Source organism: Adiantum capillus-veneris, unplaced genomic scaffold (assembly GCF_014529385.1).
Source record: "Adiantum capillus-veneris isolate H3 unplaced genomic scaffold, ASM1452938v2 Hic_scaffold_944, whole genome shotgun sequence".
NCBI classification, from domain to species: domain Eukaryota; kingdom Viridiplantae; phylum Streptophyta; class Polypodiopsida; order Polypodiales; family Pteridaceae; genus Adiantum; species Adiantum capillus-veneris.
The window spans coordinates 5538-26473 of NW_028221900.1; the positions used below are offsets into that span (position 1 = coordinate 5538).

The 20936-nt window shown below is 41.6% G+C and overlaps 1 protein-coding gene across 1 annotated transcript; it reads right to left on the minus strand.

The window, feature by feature from the left end:
- Positions 1 to 5034: 5034 nt before the first annotated feature.
- On the minus strand, positions 5035 to 17124 carry LOC147416461 (uncharacterized). Its single transcript, XM_086508339.1, has 7 exons — positions 16714 to 17124; positions 16362 to 16499; positions 6674 to 7039; positions 6330 to 6572; positions 6146 to 6238; positions 5871 to 6071; positions 5035 to 5436 (listed from the first exon to the last, which is right to left on the minus strand). The coding sequence occupies exons 1-7, from the start codon at positions 17032 to 17034 to the stop codon at positions 5221 to 5223; spliced, it is 1578 nt and encodes a 525-aa protein (XP_086364465.1). The 5' UTR covers positions 17035 to 17124; the 3' UTR covers positions 5035 to 5220.
- Between the last annotated feature and the right edge of the window lie 3812 nt (positions 17125 to 20936).

A 20936-nucleotide genomic window follows, 5' to 3' on the forward strand; every position in this document is an offset into this window, starting at 1 on the left:
TTTTGAAAAAATATCATTTTCTTTGGAAATGAAGTCTTCATATCAACTCTTTTTTTGGATGGTTTCTTTTTAAGTACATCCCTTTTCTTTTGCTTTCTCTCTCTCTCTCTCTCTTTGCCTTGAGCACTCTCCTTGCTTTGGCTCATCATGCAGTTCTTTCTTTTTAACATATTTTGTAAGGACCGACCTTCCTCCTTTGTGGACTGAAACACACCATGTCCATTATCAATACTTGATACAGGATCTGATAAATTCATTGATTAGTCTGTTGTTGAAAAGCATGTACTGAATGTTTGTCCAAAGGTATGAATAGCAAGGGCTTTCCACATAGAAACAATTTCATCAAATACTAAAAATAATGAAAATAGAGCAAATGGATAGAGAAGTTCCAAGAGAAAACAAAAGACAAAAGCCAAGCTTTTCCATTTACCTCTAGAAAGAGAACCTTTTTAAAGATAATTAAAACCCTAAGGTGAGACAAACATTTTTTGAGCACAATGTTTAAGCCAATGAAATTTTGTTTCTATTTAACTAATTTTGTATTTCTTTACACAGATTGACATTGTGGACCCTGACAACTTTTTAGGGAGATGGAAGAGATCCAAGGCTTTTGATTTGAATAAGGGCCAAAGTTTGATCCATTACATTGGAAAGCTTAACAAGGAGACAATAGTTATCCACCATGTCATAAAATCTAATATCTAACCAATCCAAATAATTTTCTCATATTAAACTGATCATTTAATGTGGGACAATAAACGGGAATAAGGGTTAGAATATAGACATGTGCTTATGGATCTATCTCAACACAGGTCCAAGGTTAAAACGGTTCCAAAGGAGAGATGGTATGCTAAAGAGAAATGCTACCTAATGGAGCTTAAAGACCGTAGGGTTAGCTTCATTAAAGTGTTGGAATTAGGGTTGCAGAGAAACACACACAGCTTGGAGAAGACGAAGGAAGCTCAAGGCACACAATGAAGAGTGTGTTACTTAGTGTGTAATGGAAAGATAGTTAGCCCTAGAGTGATGGGTGTATATACAATGCACGGGGGGGAAAACCTCCTAAAGAGGGAAAAAATGCCCCGACGGTCCTAGTGTGTTCACACACATCACTACCACATGTATATGGTAACAAATCCCCCCTGGAGTGATGCGGTGAACAAGAGCCGGCACATGAGTAAAGGGAAGTGCCATGCCCTGAGGACAGGATCAGTCCACAAAGGGGAGTAAGCCCAAAGCTTTGCGGAAAGCTTCAAGCTTCTCACGAGACAATTCCTTTGTGAAAAGATCTGCAAGGTTGTCCTATGTTGGCACATAAGCCAAGCTGATCTCTCCTGCTGAGAGCCTCTCCCTGACATAGTGGTAATGCATCTCAATGTGCTTTGTGCGAGCATGAAAAATTGGGTTCCTCGCAACTGCCAATGCGCTCTAACTGTCAGTGTAGTCCTGTCCAACACCCAAATCAGCCATAAGGCGTCTGAGCCATACACACTCAACCATAGCTGTGAAGACTGCCATGTACTCAGCCTCACAACTCGAAGTGGCCACAGTAGGTTGCTTCTTGCTCAACCATGATATACATGAACTGCCAAGCATGAAACAAAAACCACTTGTGGACACTCGCGTGTCAAAACAACCAGCCCAATCTGAGTCCGAAAAAGCATGTAAGTCTGGCGGCAATGATCCCCCCTTGGGATAAAATAAGCCAAGATGTAAAGTGCCACTAAGGTAGCGGAAAATCCTCTTGACAGCCTACCAATGCTTAGACCCTGGGCTATGCATAAATCTGCTGACCTGTGAGACTGCAAACTGAATATCTGGACTCGTGTTGCATATGGTAGTGATGTGTGTGAACACACTAGGACCGCCGGGGCATTTTTTCCCTCTTTAGGAGGTTTTTTCCCCCGTGCATTGTATATACGCCCATCACTCTAGGGCTAACTATCTTTCCATTGCACACTAAGTAACACACTCTCCATTGTGTGCCTTGAGCTTCCTTCGTCTTCTCCAAGCTGTGTGTGTTTCTCTGCAACCCTAATTCCAACAATTAGTATCATAAAGACCTCCAAAATTTAGTGTTCAAAAGTCCTTTGACCTTACGCAAGCTAGGGCTCACCTTGAGGTGGGAATCCTACCCAAGCATGAGGTGCTTGTTGGCTTGCTAAGTGTTAGTGAGAACCTTACCCAAAAGCTTGAGGTGTTTCTCACATGCTTAAATGACTAGGGTTCTTGAAGTATTCAATTCAAAGATAAGAGGTATCAATGTTTCCATGCTTGATTAACTAAGTCCTTGAAGTATTCAATTCAACCAAATGATTTAATAAGCATAAAAGACATATGTTCAAATGATCCTCCACATGTAACCCTCATGATGTGCTTGAATGCTATTGGGTAAGTTTTAAAGGGCTCCAATGAGAATTTAGATACATAAAAATAAAACATTAAGTTCTTTCTCTCAAAGAGGAAAAAGAGAACGCCTTTTTTCAATCGCTTGTTTATTTTGCTTTTCTTGTCGGGATCTTGCTTGATTAAGCCCTTATGTCCAAATGAAATAATAAAATGACACGCGAGAGAGAGAGAGAGAGAGAGAGAGAGAGAGAGAGAGAGATGTGGCCAAGCATGAGAAGGGGGTATACTCTCCCACACACACACACACACACACACATATTCTCTCATTGTGTGGAGTGCAAAGTGCAAGAGCTCCATCTCCTTCTTCAAGCTTGTTGAGAAGTCGAGAGCCTACACCAACACTCTTGGCTATGGAATGCAAATCCAACCAAGAGCCATGCTTCAATGCTTAAGCTTGTCATCTTCTTCATCTTCATTGCTATGCTATTATGCTATGCTAAGCAAGAAGAGTGATGAGTAGTGAGGAACTATTTCTTTCTCCTATGGATGATTCTTCTTCCTCTTCCCTACCCTCATTCCCCGCTAGCTCTCTCCACGTTCGAAGGTGTTTTGAGGCCTTGGAACTGAGGCTTGGGATAGTTAATGCTTTTTGCAAAGTTTATATTAAGCTCGTGATGCATGAAGATTTCCATCTTCATAGCATCACCAAGGTCACAAGGAACACAAAGATTGTATTGTAACAAGTCTCTCTTGATGGAGAATCTATAATACAAACGTCTTTTGGAGGGGGGACCGACTCCAAGTAAATCCGATCCTCAAATATTGTCATGTTCTCAAATACTCTCTCTCTTGAAAAAGTATTGTTCATGCCAAGTTAATTAAGTACTATGTTCAAGTTGTTACCATCAATTAAGTTCACCCTCTATGTTCTCAAAGTAATCTCATAAAAATGCTCACTCTAATTCTCTTAATTCCGCTATTCTCAAAGTTCATAGGCAATTTCCATTACATACCATAAAAAGCTTTTCCAATGGGCAAAATCATACTTCTTGAAAAGAAAAAGGCTAATAGAGTTTTTGTGTTTGCTCTAGGATTTATGAGCTCAAGAAGTACATAATATGGCTTTTTATAGCATTTTCTCTGATCAATAAAGGTTCCAATTTCCATATGAATTCTATGCAAAGATACACAATCTTCTCAATGATTCTATACCGTGCATGAAATGTGCATAGGTAGACATTTGACACAAGAATATCAAAAACTGCTTGAAAGTTCGAATCTTCAGAGTGCTTTATTCCAACTAGTAGAATTCAACTCTTTTATTGCACCCATGTAATAGATGCAAGGACTACAATTGTCGATAACCTACCCTAGGGATTCCAACTTTGTCCATTGTCCCTTGAACATCATCTTTGTCCAAGGTATAATTTCTGCAAGGATTCATCAATGTATTTTCTCTTAACCTTTTTGAACCTTCTCTCATTCAATAGTCCCCAACAAGAACAGGTGGAATCGCTGCACAAAATGATTGTGATGTACCTCTCATGCTTTTTTGTAAACAACTTAACTAAAACTAAGGACCTAAGATTCACACAAACAAAGACTACAGCACGAACTTGCAAAACAAGACAAACACCTTCTACAATAAACAAAAACACGAACTTGAAAAATAAATCAAATTTACCTCACCGCTTTGATTTTTCATTTACCTCACTCCTTTGATCCTTTTGTTGCAACCTCCACCTCTTTGCTTGAGTTTGCGAATGACTTTTAACTTCCTTTGTCTTGTTTAAGTCCAAGTTGTGTCTTCTTTCTCTTTGCTATATTCAATGATGATTGGAGGTTCTTTACCTTCTCTTTGCTTTCGTGAAGCTAATGGTTGAGAGAATCCTTGAATTGTTATAGGAAATGTCTTTTCAGCTTAAGAATGTCTCTTTCTGTTTAAAGACTGTATATAGCTTAATAGCCCATTCATGCCATCTCCAATAAATCTCATCGATAAAGACCGGTTTAAGAATAACCGAGTGCTTTTGACGATAAGATCTATGGGATATAATTAAGTCAATGTACTTTTTTCCCTATTATTTCACTACTTTGATAGAGATAAGTTTCACAATTCCGTTCAAATCACACACATCATGAAGTGCTTGAGGCTACTCATTGAGCTTGTCAATATTCACATGATAATGTTGTTAATCTATTAACCAAAGGGCTACCCTCCAAGAAACCGACACACTAAGATCCAAACTCTTCATACCTTCTCCGGCCGCCCACCCACTAAGATACCTTATTCATTAGCTTAGTAAGAAGATGAATTAAGGAGAAGTTGGATGCTTTGTTCAACTATGCTTAAAAGAATTTACACTAAATTCCTCCAATCTTGTGGAGTTTCTCACATTCTGTTTCAACATCAAATTGCGAACTTTCAGAAATTAACCTGGGTATTTTTTAGCACTGCTCCTAGGTGCCCAAACACAAAGCTAATGAGAGGAAAGATTAAGAGATAAAGTTGGCACAAAAAGCTCACATCAATGTGCTACTCTTCCAGATAATATTTTGTATCGCTTTGCTTCTACTGCTGGGGTGTGAACTTCACAAACCTTGCTCCTCAATAAACACTTTGCCGCAACCACTTCGGCTATAATTTAACCATCAGAACGGGAAATGAAAATAATAAACACAAAATAAGAAACATCGTGCACCTTAATGATGTCATTAGACGCAAGCGAGACAATAGCCTCTATACATTTTGTACAAGGACCCTGACATGTATACTGTATGTACATTTTTCACTACCTAATTGCTTCGAGCTGTCAACAATCACGATGAAAGTTGCATTCTGTACAAGTAATAGCATTCCACTTCGTTCGCTTAACATCGTGCAGGTCTCTCATAATCAGGTGGCATACTTGGACACTTCTCATTCATATGGGCATATGGAGCAACTGTATTGTATTCGGGCAATTCCATTAAGTATTCTCCAAGGAGCTGACAATAAGGAAGCGGGTTTGTGTTTTGGACATTGCACCACACTGGTAACCGTGATGTATCGTTTTCAAAAAAATTCAGCATGTATGCATCCTTTATCTGCAAACCCAAAAGTGGCATGCATGAGAGCGCCCACACTCCCAAAATAAAAATTTACACTTGGGCATGGGTCATGAAAATCTCCTTCCTTCACTGGTAGGTTAAATTGTTGTCAGAACGTAATAGTAACCATTACTTCAATGAAGAAAATTACCTTGGGAGCTGAGAGAGAGAGAGAGAGAGCTTCATTACCACTTCCTGATTAGAGCAATCCCTTGATGTATCCTGTGGTCTGTATGGGATTTTCCCCCATGATCTCATTCAGTGTATATCTTTCAGGCGTTTTCCCATATTTCTTATATATGGACCTAAAGTCAATTTTTATGTAACGCAGAGGGTCACAAGCCCCCACTTTTTGCTCACACACAGAGAGAGAGAGAGAGAGAGAGAGAGAGAGAGAGAGAGAGAGAGAGAGAGAGAGAGAGAGTCCTTACTGTAAATTCTGTAATTTGTACAGAATCTGCAAGTGGACCAAATAAACCAGCAGCTTTATACATGGCAAGGATAAAAGCAACACAAGAAGTGGATTTTCCATCACTGTAAACCCAATCATCGCTTTCTGGCATTGCCAACAATTTTTCAAAAGGAATGTTTCTTTTGTCACTTTCTATCAATATGCTTGGAAGGTCCAAGCCCTGCAGTGAAAATAATTGATCAGCAATGGAGACTAGAATGCACACAAGAACAGTGGAATCCAATAGACTCGTACCTCCGTGCCCAACCTTTTGTTCAATGCTTCATTCCACATGTTTGCCGCATAGTCTGGCTGCATTCGCGTCCAAACAGTCATAACAGACATCACCTGCATTAACATCAAGGCCAAGCACATGAGCTGAGTTCCAAACGGCCAGCAAGATCGTAGAAGAAGCACTGGTAAGAATTTGGAGCCATACCAGATGTGCATCAACTGGAGGTGGAAAATTGTCAGTTTCTGTGTCAATCCAGCTGAAAATCATATTATGATATCCATACGGTTTTCCATCCATCATCCTTGCATGTTCCCAAGCTGCACTACTGTTAAACTTCGCACGTACATCTGGATGTAGTGGCAGAAGAGCCACATGTGAATGTGCCTCATCAGCTAGCTGTTGCTGCCACCACTCCTCCCATGAAAGAATAGCGATGATTTCCTCCCCCTTCACAAAACCCGAACCATTAGCAAGGCAACATCACGATTCACCATGAAGAACGTCACAATTCACCATGAAGATCAAACTTTGAATTAGCTAATAATTACCTGTTCATTCTCGTGACCTGATTCTGCCACCCATAGCTTGTTTTCGTCATCCCTTAAGCACACAGCCGTGTGCCCTGCATATGCACCTGTCACCCACTTCTCCAAAGTTTCAAAGCCTCCCCAGCGCCCCCTAATTTTTGACAGAGCCAGGAAATCACCCGAATGAATATCATTGGCAGAAAAATTCGAAATTGATGGTCCTGTCCTCTTCACTAATTTAGCGCCCATGTGCTTCTCTAAAAACACAATGTTGGAGCTTTCTCCCCAGCCTGTGTTTGAAAACAAAGGCAACACATCCCACAGTGCCTGCACTGTCCCAAGCATTCCGGAAGGCATTAAGAAAACAGATATACCATGTTTTTTCACCTGCATTGTGTCATTCACAAATATCATCTCTCTCTCTCTCTCTCTCTCTCTCTCTCTCTCTCTCTCTCTCAACAGAAGGCGGATGAAGCCAAGAAATGGATCCAGGTTGCCAAGAAAGGGAAAGGCAAAGAAATAACGTCCACGCCCACACCCACTATTATTAATTTGACAATAGAGGAGGACGTGTGCACGCTTTACATGTATCTCGTCCAATTCACAGGGGAACTATCCCATTGCGTGCGGGAGCCCTTGGGACACGCGTAGGCGTGTTCGCTCCGCTAAAAACGATCCGAAACAGCGAATTACAGCCTGCTGTGTTTTTCTGCAGGTTTAGGGTTTCGCACCTAAACTGCAAGGGAACACAGGGGGAGCCTCGTGAGAGCCTTGGGATGCGTGTACAGGCTTTTGGGCACCCGGCAGTGAAAAACAGGAAACTACAGCCCGCTGAATTTCTGTGACAGCTCACCAGAAAGCTTCCAGATAGTGAGGGAATCCGTCCTAGACAGGTGCTTTTGACCTACAGGGGTTTTTGCGCCGTTATGCTGCCAAAATCAGGTCGAAAACCTGCGTTTTCAGCCCAGGTTTTCAGCCCTCTCCAGGTTTGGACAGCTTTGTGAAAGCTTGTGCGAAGTGGTCGGATCGTCTACCTTAATTTGAATAAAGAAATACCGAAAGGGGCGCCAGTCTTTGGGGCCTACAGGGTGTCGGTCTCGTGTGCGCAGTGACATTCTAGTCGCTGCACGCAACTGTGTTCTCTTCCCTTCTCAGTGCTCTGTGTAAAGTTAACAGGTAATTGAAATAGTACCGCCCTCTACGTTGTACATGCCGGTTATAATTGGCCTACTCTTTGCAAGGATGGCAGGAAGTATGTTTCTAAATCCGTCACCAATCAAAAGGTGAAGTACAGCTGTGAGAAGGCCTCCAGCTTGTTACATCCTCTTCTCATTCCTACTCGGCCATGGAAAAGCATTGCTATGGATATTATCTGTTACTTGCCAACCACATCATGTGGTTGACCGTTGTAATGGGATTTGGACTATCATTGACCCTTCCAGCAAGTAGGCTCACTTCATTCCCGTCTGAAACTCGTACGAAAACTTCACAATGTGAAGTCTGCATTTCCACTATTCGACTAAAACATATACCTATATAGAGGTTAAAGAAGCTTTACAAAAATCTCAAGACAAGCAAACGTGCGCTAACGGATTGACATCAAAGTTGGTGACTAAGTTTTACTTTGCTTTGTGAAGGAACTGCTACGCAAGAAGAAAGGCAAAGAACAACAATATCCCAAGCTCAGTCAGCGCTATTATGGCCCCTTCAAAGTCATTAATCGCATTAATGATGTTTCCTTTCAATTAGGATTTCCCTCGCACTGATTCACAATGCCTTCCACATCAGCCTTCTTAAACCATTCAAAGGAGATCTACCTACCGAACCTTCGGACGGCGCTCAACCAAAAGTTGAAGAGACTGAAGTAGAGTCACAGGGGACCCGGGAACGGGGAGCTTTATGGTGGGGACAGAACGAGGCACGCGGGAGAGGTCAAGGGGACAAGACGGCAAAGGCGTCCCTCACATGGGGTGCAAAGGGGACACGTCCCGGGACACAGGTCCTCGGTGTCACAAGCGGGCAGGATGGGCACAAGGGGCGGCAAATTTGAAATTTTACAAGGGACAAGGTTCCATAAATGCCAACCTTGCCCACTAGACTCTACTCATCCACTCTTCACTTTTACATCATTACTTTTTGCCCTTTGAGTATGATGATTGATCACAATTTCACCGTGTCAACGTGCACAACGCACGCCCATCGCGTTCTTACCGCCTGACATATTTTGGTATTATGACTGCAAAACCCACATTTTTTTCTTCTTTTTTTCGACACATTGGAGGGCCCACAAGGGGAGGTGCTTATCTCTTCCAAATATTAGCCATGTCACATGATCGGGTAAGGGCAATGTGTAGGCATCGCAAAACCCACTTTTTCTTGCAATCTTGTGCTCTTAGTGTTGTCTAGTATTCGCTTTTTTAACACGCATCCTGTCGTCCCCCGTCCCCTATTTTACCACGTCCACGTCCACATCCACATCCCCATCCCCATCCCCGTCCCCATGTGACTATGGACTGAAGAGTTTTGATCCCTGTATAGATTCTTGCTCACAAAAATTGAACCACTTGAGGAAAAACAACACAAAGATTTCAAATGAAATTCAAGAACTATGATGCCCAATGGCTAAACTACCCATGGATGCCCAATGGCTAAACTCTGAGGAGTTGACAGATCGTGACAGATTCTTTTATTATTTTCTTTTTTTTGCTATATCTTGTAATCAAGGACGATTGCTTTGATTTTAGAGGGCGAAATGTTATCGGTTTTAGGATTAGGGTTTCTATGTCAAGGTCATAGACGCAACTAATCACTGCATTTGTTTGGCCAATCACACTCTCTCTCTCTAGAGCGATGGTCCATGCCAATCTCTTTGTCACAGCCAAAATTCTCCATGCTGCGCACTCATTTTCTCTCTCTAGAATCTGCTGATTTTCTCTCTCTAAACCTAAATTTCTGATTTTCTCTCTACTGCACATTTTCTCTAGACCTACGATTTTCTCTCTAGAACTAGAGTTCTCTCTCTAGAAACAAAAACTATCTCTCTAAAACTATTTTTATAAACTTCCTTTCTTTTTGGCCATTATTAACTCAAAAAGCTGGCCCTCCTAAAAGCTGACAAATTTAGCAGTGGGAGGGTTCTCACTCTCAGACTCTGTGTCTAGATGCTCTGAGAAGTGAGGGTGTTAGGTGCAGCGGAATGAATGTCGTATTTTCTCAAAATCAGTGATCTTTATTGCTCAAGGTTCCTTTTAGTTCTTTAGGGAAAGAGAGAGCTTTCCGTCTTGTAGAGTGCTGTGGTCACGAACTAAGTGAGTGGATTGTGCGTGCAAGTGAATGAGACTGAGAGAAGGAGAGAGAAGAGATACGACACCCGAGAGGTTGTAAAACCCTCCTCCGAAGGCTCCACTCTCGTCGGCGAGAGTGGTCTATTCTTTGATTGCACAAAGGTGTACAATGCGTATGCAATGGACTATGCAACTTGGTCTATGCCGATGACGACGACGGTCACGACGACGATTGAATTCTGAGATCTTCTAATCGCTGAATTTTGGGACTGTTTCGGTGGCTGAAAATGACTGTTTTGGCTGCGTTTTCTTGGCTGAAAAATGAGGTTTCTTAGGGCTGAAAACTGATGGTCTTTACGGGCTGAATCTGCTACACTTTAGGTGAATAATGCCGGTCTTAATTTGCTGCTGAAATCCAAAAACGCCAGGGGCTGAAAGTGGGTACCCCCCTGGCGGGGCCTGGCCCCATATATAGGTGCCCAAGGGGAGGTAGGGCAATGCAGAGAAAAAAACCCGACCACAAAAATGAAAATATATACAGGGCGCCGAGTACAAGGTGGAAGGCCGGACAATGCAGTGGGTGTCCAGCCCAAAGACATACTAGCTGTACATGTATGCCCTAGACCTGAGTGAAGCAACAGAGTGGTGTAAATCTAACACGATGCACGCTACATGCAAATGCGAATGCAAAAGGAGCTAGGGATTCTTCTCCCACTCTCTTGTACTTAATCAGCGCACAGATTAATACAAAAAGAAATACCGAAAGGGGTGCCAGTCTTTGAGGCCAATATCTCTAGGCATGGAACTCCGTCGGGTCGTGTCGAATCGATTGTGAATTGTGAACTGTTTTGAAGAGAATCTCTGCTGTGTCGCGATAGAATCTTGACTTGGACTGTCCAGTTTGTTACAGTGGTATCAAGCGCAGCCGATTTCTCTTCTATCGAGAAATCCAATCCTTTTATCGTGACACTTATGGATTCCAACAACGAACAGTCGACTTCCTCTGCATCTAGAGATGCGGGAAGAGATCACGAAGAAGATTCTCACGAAGAGTACGGCCCACCTCTGCCTACTCAGGCGAAGATTGAAGAGATGGAACGTCGACAATTGGTTGACAACGCAATAAGATTGATGATCGACCTTGCGAAGGATCCGAAATTTACAAAATTTTTGACTCATAGACGTCCTTCAACGAGGTGCACTCCCAATGGTAGAAGGTCACAAAGCCACCCCTCAAACCGGCACTCAAGAAACCTCCTACTCCGAGGATGTTTACAGAGCAAGAATTGAAAGAGCTGGTTGATACACGGATTACTGAGCTTTTGGACGCAAACAATAAAGCTAAAAAGCACAACAAAAAGCAGAAGAAAGGACCTGACTTCCCTGATTATTTGGATCGTCAATCTACTTTTGCCTCGGCAAGAAAGCAAAAGAAGCATGTGCGATTTGAAGGAGTATCCAGTTCTTCTTCTTCTTCTTTTCCTGACAGTTCTTCTAGCTCTTCTGACTCGAGCGAAGACACGAAAGTAAAAAAGGGAAGCAAAAAGCAAAGCTTCGAAAAGGGCAAGAAAAAGGCAAAGAAGCCTGCCTAAGTTTCATCCAGTTTCTGAGAACTGTCAAAGGACTCGTCTTCAGATAGTTCGGACTCCGACTATCACAGATTTTACGCAAAGATGAAGCATTTCTATAAAGCCAACCAGTATAACTTCCTCAAAGATAAAAGCAAGAAAGTTCAAGAATTTAAAGAAGATGGACAGTCAATTAAGTTTGACACTTTTTCTGAAGTCCGAGCTGCTTCGAGGGCTTTGGCCTTCATACAGCAATTTGATAAAGCTTTATTACTCAGAGCACTCCAAGATTCGGAGGGCTACCTCTTTCTTTAAGCGAAATGCTCAAACATGGTGGTCCACCCTTCTATTGAACAAGAAAGCGCGAGTTAAATGGCTGAAATTTAAAAGGATCTTTATTTCTTCTTGGCTGACTCGAAAGTACGAACGAAATATACGAACTGCTTGGAATCATCTTCGGATGACAAAGAGAGATTGTTTGGACGCATACTGCGAGGGATTTTGGAGCTCTTTTCTACCAGCCTCTTCATTTAAGAAGATCTCGTTTAAAGAACAGATTAAGGAGTTTTGTTGCGGACTTCCTACAGAGATCCGAGATCACTGCTTAGAACAATAGTTAGATTCTATTCAAGAACTGATGGGTCATGCGAAACGGGGTTTTGCCATACATTCAGGCAGTGACTTACCCCACAGATGAGATCATGGCTCAGAGAACCGAACAGACTTCTAATAATGAAAGTAGAAAGAAGAAGAGCCCCCAAGAAAAGAAAGATAAGGATGCACGACCCCGGCTCACTCTTTGGGAGAGAGCCAACTACATCAAAGAGGGGAAGTGTTTTGGATGCAGGGAACGTGGACACATCTCCGCGAAGTGCCCTAAAAAAGCACAGAAAGAACAAGATGAAGAAAGACCAGAGAGTTCGAAAGCAACTGAGGAATGTGGACGAAAAGGCAAGACGAAAGCAAGACTGGTTCCAGATTGCATGTGTACTAACACAAGCACGATTGATGAAAGTACAGAACTTTGCCGAGCTTGGGGCAAAGTGAAAGATCAAGAAGCCCTGATTTTCTCTGATGGAGGAGCCAAGGCCAACTTCATTTCACCTGAATTGGCGGCGTGGCTTGAGATTATACCCGATCCGATGGGAGTACAAGCATAGGCAGTTCTAGCAACACCCGACAGGGACGTGGCCATTACACCTCTCATTGGCAACCTTCAATTGCATTGTCACGGATAGGTTTTACACTTCAACAGTCCTTTACTTCTTTTCCTTGTGTTAGTGATTGCTTTTAGCTTGAATGATGGTTCCTTTTACTTTTTCATGAAGAGAGGGAATGAGAGTGTATTCGGTTTTGATTACAAAATCCGCTCCTAGAAGATAATGCTTCCAGGTAGACAAGGCGTGAATCACAGCCATAAGTTCATTCTCACAGATCGAGGCATGCAATTCTGCATCCTTAAGCCGTCTACTTTCATAAGCTACTGCATGGGCTTCTTCATTAAGCACTGCACCGATGCAATCACCTGAAGCATTGCAATGAACCTCGAATGGTTTCCTTAAGTCTGGCACTATCAAAATAGGACCATGGCTTAATAAATACTTGAGCCTGTCAAATGCTCCTTGTTGTCTCAATCCCCATTTGAAAGGAATCTTCTTCCTCGTTAGGTCATGGAGTGGTCCTACTACTTGAGCAAAGCCTTGGATAAACCCCCAGAACACATTTCGAAAAAGCTACGTACATCATGTACCGTTGTGGGAGTTGGCCAATCTTGTACCACCTAGATTTTGGCAAGATCCATACTCACTTGGATGCGAGAGACTATATGGCCGAGATAGTGAACTCACTTTTCTTTGCATTTACATGCGAATCATGCTTTTGCAGTTCCTAAAACACTCTGTCCAGGTGCTTCCCCTTTTAAAAGCCCAGTGTGGGCTGAAAATTCAATCCATCATTGGATTGAATGGAGCAGGAGCATTGGTCAAGCCAAAAGGCATAACCAAAAATCATAAAGTCCAAAGGTGGTGCGAAATACAATCTTATGGACATCCTCAGGGGCGATTCGTATCTGGTGATACCGCTCTTAAAGTCTATGCGACTAACGATACTTGCACCTTGCAACTTATCAAGAATATCATCGATCCGAGGAATCGGAAAGAGATTATTGATAATGATCTTGTTTAAAGACCAATAGTCTATGGACATTCGAACCGTGTCATCTTTCTTCTGCACCAATAGAACTGGAGAGCAATAAGGCGAAGTACGTGGTCGTACTAGACCTTTTACCAGAAGCTCGTTGACTTGCTTCAAAATTTCCACTTGTTGAGCAAGACTTACCATGTAAGAGGGTTGGTTTAGAAGAGAGCTACCCAGTACGAGATCAATGCGATGATCTTCCGAACGTTCCAGAGGTAGCTTATCCGAATGAGTGTTCATGAAACAATCCTTATACTTTTCAATAAATTGAAAACGTTTAATTCCTAAACTAGAGAGCGAAGCCTCGTTAGTTTTATTCTTTTCCCGTGCGAAGATCAAGTAGAGATGCACTTCTTTATTTTCTTTTCAATGGAGATATTGATTACAATAGGGAATAAAAAATCCCCGACATCAACAAAACATTTAATGTTCTTGCCCTCGTGCTCAAAAGCGAGGGTCTTTTCCACATAATCTGGGACCGGTTGCATATGATAGTGCCTGACATACCCAAAATGATATCACATCCCTCGATGGGTGCCATCACAAATGATTTGTGGTCCTTGTACTCGCCAATCCGAAGATTGAGCTGTCCTTGCACGGGAGTTGCATTGGTGGTCAACCCCTTGAATGCCGATCCAGAAGTAGCCCAAGCGTTCCACAATTTCCAATGAGATAAGGTTGTCCGTTGATCCAAGATCATAGAAAATCAATACCCGCTGGTTGTTCACAAATCCCTATCCTTAGTATCGCTTCCCTCTTTCTATTTCCATCTTCCCTTGCACATCAAGAAAGAAATTCGAGCTCGGTGGAGCGGATTCTTTCGTCGATCGTTCCTTCTTCGAAGATGCTTGTTCTTGTCGTTGCTACCGAATAGGGCAGTCGGTTTTCATGTGTCCTTTCTCACTACAATAGAAACACCTTCCTTGCTCTTTGAAGGTTTGTACTTGGTTTGGCGTGATACTTGAGCCGTTGGCTAGTACCCTCTTGCTTCTGAGGCTGCAAGAGCTTTTGGGCACCAGTTTTTGGTTTAAAAGCTTTTGGAAACCACAACCTTTCATGTATGATGCTTTTCGAGGCTAGGGACCCTTTCAATACACGCATTCCAGTTGCATAAGCATAGCAAGAACGCCGGCCAATGCATTTGGGAACAAAACTCCGCCATTCTGTGTCAACTCTCTTCTCTCTCTCTCTCTCTCTTTCTATAGAAAGCATCTTCTCCAACTCACAAAGGATGGTTTTGTGATCAGACCCGGATACATGGACACTCATCTATAGACTATCCCACAGGATACGATGTGCTATTGGTCAACGGAACTCCGCCATTCTATGTCGACTCTGTTCTCTCTCTCTCTCTCTCTCTCTCTCTCTCTCTCTCTCTCTCTCTCTCTCTCTCTCTCTCTCTCTCTCTCTCTCTCTCTCTCTCTCTATAGAGAGCATCTTCTCCAACTCATGGAGAATGGTTTTGTGATCATACCAGTATACATGGACACTCATCTATTCCACGGGATACGATGTGCTATTGGTCAGATACGCACATCCTCACATCAGCTAGAGATCGAGAAAGGCAGATTTAGAGGAGTACCCGCTGAGTCCAGGCTTTGTCAAGTGTGCCAAATAGAGCCAGAGACAGAGCTACATCACATATGTCACTGCCGAGTATACTATGAGATACGAGGCCGCTTTCACTGTCTATTCAGAGAGGGTTTTGGGCCACTTTCTAGAGTCATGAGATACCAGGATCAGAGATGCCTCAGATTATACTTACTGGAGATTCACAAACACAGAGAGGACCTCTTGAAGAGGGCACAATGACAGAGATCCAGCAACAACGAACGATTACAGATTTCTTTCAGTCACAGACAGAGGAGTCCGAGCAGCCCCAACAAGCAACATAACAACACCAGAGGCATACTGCTTGATCGGGCGATAGAGTTGGGGCGGTCACGTCGCCCACGGATGAGGGGGCCCTCTCAACATCGACGCAGATTGCGACAGAGGATCCATACCTTACCATACTGGCACGACATAGGAGCCGTCCCGAAGTGCCTACCTCAGAGGACATTGAATTATAGCCTTCTGGATACTGATGTATATGTATATGATGCCTCGACTTCAGAGAGCTCCATTGTCTCAGCACCCCCCCCCCCCCCCCCCCCCTTTTTGTATCCCCTTTGTATCAGCTTTCACCCCACCCCTACCCACTATTTTCTCTTCAGTTCTTTGTACTTTTTGTACCCCGACCTGGTATTAGATTCACCACATGTAACCTTTTGGTATCATAGGTCATTTTGGCCTTTTGAAGACGTTAATATTACATCTCTCTCTCTCTCTCTCTCTCTCTCTCTCTCTCTCTCTCTCTCTCTCTCTCTCTCTCTCTCTCTCTCTCTCTCTCTCTCTCTCTCTCTCTCTCTCTCAAGTTCAGTTGTTGCAGTTTTCTCAAGTGTGCCGCTATAGATTTCTTGCTTGGAGTGTCCAAGCTTGCTACAGAGGGAATAAAATATCTCAAAATAAGATCCAATGTTAGTATTATATCTGCGAAACTCACAGCAAAACAATAACAATTAAGCATGCATGTACATTGACCCAGGAAAAAACCATGAATCCTCAAAATATTCATTACAGATTCAAAGTCGTTCGGCAGACAGGTATAGGTATACATACGTATTCCAGCTCTCCATCTTCCCATTTATTGATGTCAAGTGTGTGTTTTCGAGCTGTAAAGTAATAATCCCAGGTCACACTGTATGCGGTTACAAAAATGTACAAATCCATACACGTCCAAGTATGGGGTTTACTCGTCTGTCCAGATTGAAAAAAAGGATTATTACAACCAAAACAAGCCCAACAAAGAAGTCCAAAATACACATTTAGCCGTGTAAAAACTTTGCAAAAATTCATTTTCGGCATAGAAAATTGCTGAAAATTAGATCTAACAAAAGGAAATACTTCAAAGAATGAAGAGCCAAGACAAAAAAAGCTCTTCAAACTCAAGAATGAATCTGTAGTGGCTAACCTCGATATGAAGAATCCCTCCATCTTCTGAAATCTCCAAGTAAGCTTCATTATCATCAAAGCAGGAGCCCTCCCAGGAAACAGACTGCGAGGAAAGGTTTACAGTGCCCACAAATTGGGGCAGAAGTACTGTCGAGTTACTGAAGGTATTGAGAATCGGCCAAGCAATCTGGTGTGGAAGCGCCGGTAAAATGTCCCTTGGATGAAAAAGCGCCGTTCCGAATACACCGCCAACAGAGGAAACTAGGGTTATAGATAAAGCCAAGAGAAGCGCAGACACAGGTCGCCAGCTATGGCGACCCTGTGCCGATGAGGGTTCCATACACGAAAGCGCAGACAGGTCGCCAAATGATGAGCAATGCAGAAGAGCCGTCTGGAATATATGCTCTGCCTTGCACACAAAAAAATTTGTTTGTTTTCGAGAGAACGTACACGGAACCGCGAAACAAATTCATGCATTTATTAGTCGTTTTGAACGATTTGGGAATTAGAACGAATCAGGGGAGATGCTCCTGCCTTAGGAAGTGAGATCAAAGGAGAAAGGAAGCTTGGAGTAGTGGACGGCTGGGCCAGCCTAGGTGCAAGCAACGTGTGTCACGCAGGTGATGGTAACCACATAGGGAGAGGTAGGCAATGTATGGGAGACGCGGACGACGGTGTCACGAGACAGAGAAGCTGAGAGAATTTGTAGCATGCATGCAATTTAAAGGGGAATGCAAGTGTATGCGGAGAAGTATATGTACAAAACAACAAGTAGACTAGAAATGTAGCAAAAACCTACCTTTCTTTGCGATGGAGAAGGTGAAGAGATGACATGGATGGTTGTGGGAGACTCTGCTACCAAGCATCTCATTACAAACAAGTAACTTTTGCTTTTGCTATCAATATGATAGGAAGCAATATTCTAAACGGGAAAGCAAAGAATTAGATGAAATAACCTAAAACTGAGAAGGTGAGACAAAGGAGGAGCAACCGACACCATAGCCATTAACATGAGAGATCTATAGCTAGCACTTCTTCTACAAAGGAGAGGAGTTGATGAGGAGCTGAAAAGTATGTGAGGATGCTTGGTGAAGGCAAGAGGAGAGGAGGGACAAAGAGAGAGCATAGGAGAGAACAGGGGTTGGCAATCTCCTCTACGACCTTTGCCTACTTGCCTTCAGTAAACGCTCCTTAAAAATAACACTTTTGTGTCCTCTAAACTCAACTTACTCCAGGGAGATTCTAAAGTACTCTATATCCACAAAGCTAGTCATGAACTAAAAAGAACTTGGAATTTTTTGGGCCTACTAATTCCACCTTTAAAGTTAGGTTTGAATAACATTTCTAAACCTAACTTGAGCTAAAACACATGTGCAATTTTTGACCAATTTTCATAAAATTAGCATTAGATCAACCTAAAACACCACTTAGCGACCTCTAAAGTGCTATATAGTTAACGTAGGTAGTTCTAAAGGTATCTTTATGCTTCTAAAAAATGAATAGCCTACGTATTGGAAGACATGGCCCATTTATGAAAAAATCTCTATGTTGATTTGCTAGTAAAAGTCATATTTTGATGAATGTTTTGGAAGTGTTTTTGCAATCAAAAGGCAATTTCGAGTGTATTTATGGAGTTTTCAATATGTAACTCTTCTTCCTTGAGTTTTTTGGTACCTAATACTCTTAATAGCAAACAACACAAAGGCATAAGTGATTTTCCATATTACTAGAATTGGACACATTTTGAGTTAATACTATGTTGTCTTCAAATTTCTATAATTCACTCAACAAATGTAGTACATTTCAACCTTAGGTCCAAATATAAGTGTACAGTTCCAATTTGGCACCAACTTGATATGTTTATATACCATAAGGAAGCCACATTGTGAAAGCCAGTGTTTTCATATCTAGAGTTTTTGTACTTCATAGGTGTGTTCCAAATTCTTAGGAAGACATGTTTTGATTCTTTTAATGAATTTTGTGCTTGAACATGAAAGTAAAGAGAGTGGAAGCATTTATAAAGATAGCGATGGGTGTACACATTGAAACATTGATGATAGGTTAGCAAAATGCAAAAAATACACCTTTTTGAAAAGAGTACTTTTGGGCCTACAACAAGCATATTATTTTGGTCAAGAACTCATTGATGTTTACGAAAAAAAATAGGCTTCTTGTCTAGAGGATTTTTCACCTTGTGTAAAATGGGGTTCACCTAGCAAATATACTCAAGTTGAGCACTCTTTTGGTTTTGAGAGCTCCTCATGACCATACAGTCAAGATTTGTGAGTATTTCTTATTTTTCCCACATAAAGTGTAGTGTTAGCTTTGAGCTAAAATAAGGACTTCTACAAACACATAAATATGATAGGAGTATTTGATTTTTTTTCCTGAAACCCTAAAAGTACACTTTTATGTCCTCTTAGGTTACCAAACTAGTGTTAAAGGAACAAGATTTTGGAAGCGAGATGAAAATGGGCTGCCACATGGGTGTGCTCAACGATCAAACTAAGCAAAATTATGTCGTGCTTCACCTATAAAAAGGAAAAGTAGAGTGCTTCGTTAGCCGCATTTGAAATGAAATAATGTGTATGAGGTGGAGGTAAATGGAGAGGGTGAAAATGTGAGATGTAAGAGCAATCACACATAGAAGCAAGACAAAGGAAGGAAAATAGTACTGAGCATCCTAATCATTCAATGTGGATTTTATAATGCAAGAAGTCTTGTCTACTGTACTTCATTAATTGCATTGAAATTGTACTTCAAGCATCCTAACCATTCAATGTGAATTTTATAATGCAAGAATTCTTGTCTACTATACTTCATTAGCTGCATTGAAATTGAGTTAGGATAAAAGAGTAACCGTAACATTTTGCTTAATCACATTTTGCTTCAATTTTACAGTGTATTTTTTTGTATTTGGAGAAAATTCTCTGTGTATATTTTCTCTTTTTAAATGCAGATCCTTACATTAATCCAATCTTGCATCATGGAAAAGCTCAAGGCCTATCCTGCACTTAATGAATTGCTAGACCATATCTTGAGCATAAAAATTTGTTTCGTTTTCAAAAAGATACCACAATATGCATACATGTTAATTGAAACATAACCCAACAAGACTTTCTGTATTTTAAGAATCTTCAACTAACAAGCTCATCAAGAATTTGTTTGTCCATGATGGATACTATCAAATAATTTCAAAATGCAAGAAATGTGACCAAATCATTGCCATGTATGATGCTTTCTTTTTATGATTCCGTAGTTTGAGTGCCCAATTACCTATATTTGTGTTGAAGCCAAATGATTTTGTAAAGAGCATGTCTAAATTTGCTTCCAAATAGTAATATCTCTTTAACTCAATCTTCTCTATTATTGTGTGCATTCTTGTCAATTGTTTAAGAAAGTGCTTAGTAATTTTTGCTAGTGCCATTTCAACATTAAACACACATATACATCCCAGAATTTGAAGCTTGACCTAATCTCACTCTTGTTGCCATATATGTGGTAGTGATGTGTGTAACACACTTAGGACCGCCGAGGCATTTTTTCCCTCACTATGAGATTTTTTCCCCGGTGCATTGTATGTACGCCCATCATTATAGGGCTAACTTATCTTTCCATTGTGCACTAACCAATATACTCTCTATTGTGTGCCTTGAGCTTCTTCATCTTCACCAAGGTTATTGTGTTTCCCTGCAACCCTGATTCCAACAATTGGTATCTAAGCAGGTGGCATCCTCTCGGGCATAATCGTCAGCGTCACCAACACCTGCTTGCTCACTCTTTCTCCAATTTGGGTGAGCTTTGGTGAGCATCAACATGTTGATAAAACTTTGTGATAGCTCGTAGATCCTAGTATCTTTAAAATTTTGATTCCGGCTCATTTTGGCCTTCAATTCCACCATAGGCAGTACTACGTAGGCAATTTTGTCCTTTTGTGCATAATTTTTTCATTGCAATTTTTTTGCAGAATGGGCCCTTATAGTCTTGTTTGGGATGTGCTATATGGCACATGTTGGTCCTACTTCATTTTTTCTCTTTATGGGTAGTTTTCACATCAGGTGCAGTCACTCGCCATGAATGACAACAACACATATGTTTTCAAGATTTTTGTTAATGAGGATAAACTGGATGGGGATAACTACACAGTGTGGGCTTATATGATGACATATGTTCTTGTGCAGGTCTTGGTGGCAAGTCTGTTGCTAATAGGATTGTTTTGCCTATGGTTGAAAAGTCTCGTTG

What these genes read in the sequence shown, in the direction of transcription:
- LOC147416461 (XM_086508339.1), bottom strand. Translation starts at nt 17,034, where the DNA reads ATGGAACCCTCATCGGCACAGGGTCGCCATAGCTGGCGACCTGTGTCT. An exon ending in GAGGGATTCTTCATATCGAG is followed by an intron (nt 16,500 to 16,713) that starts GTTAGCCACTAC and finishes CAATCTGGACAG; the next exon opens with ACGAGTAAACCCCATACTTG. An exon ending in AAGATGGAGAGCTGGAATAC is followed by an intron (nt 7,040 to 16,361) that starts GTATGTATACCT and finishes GACACAATGCAG; the next exon opens with GTGAAAAAACATGGTATATC.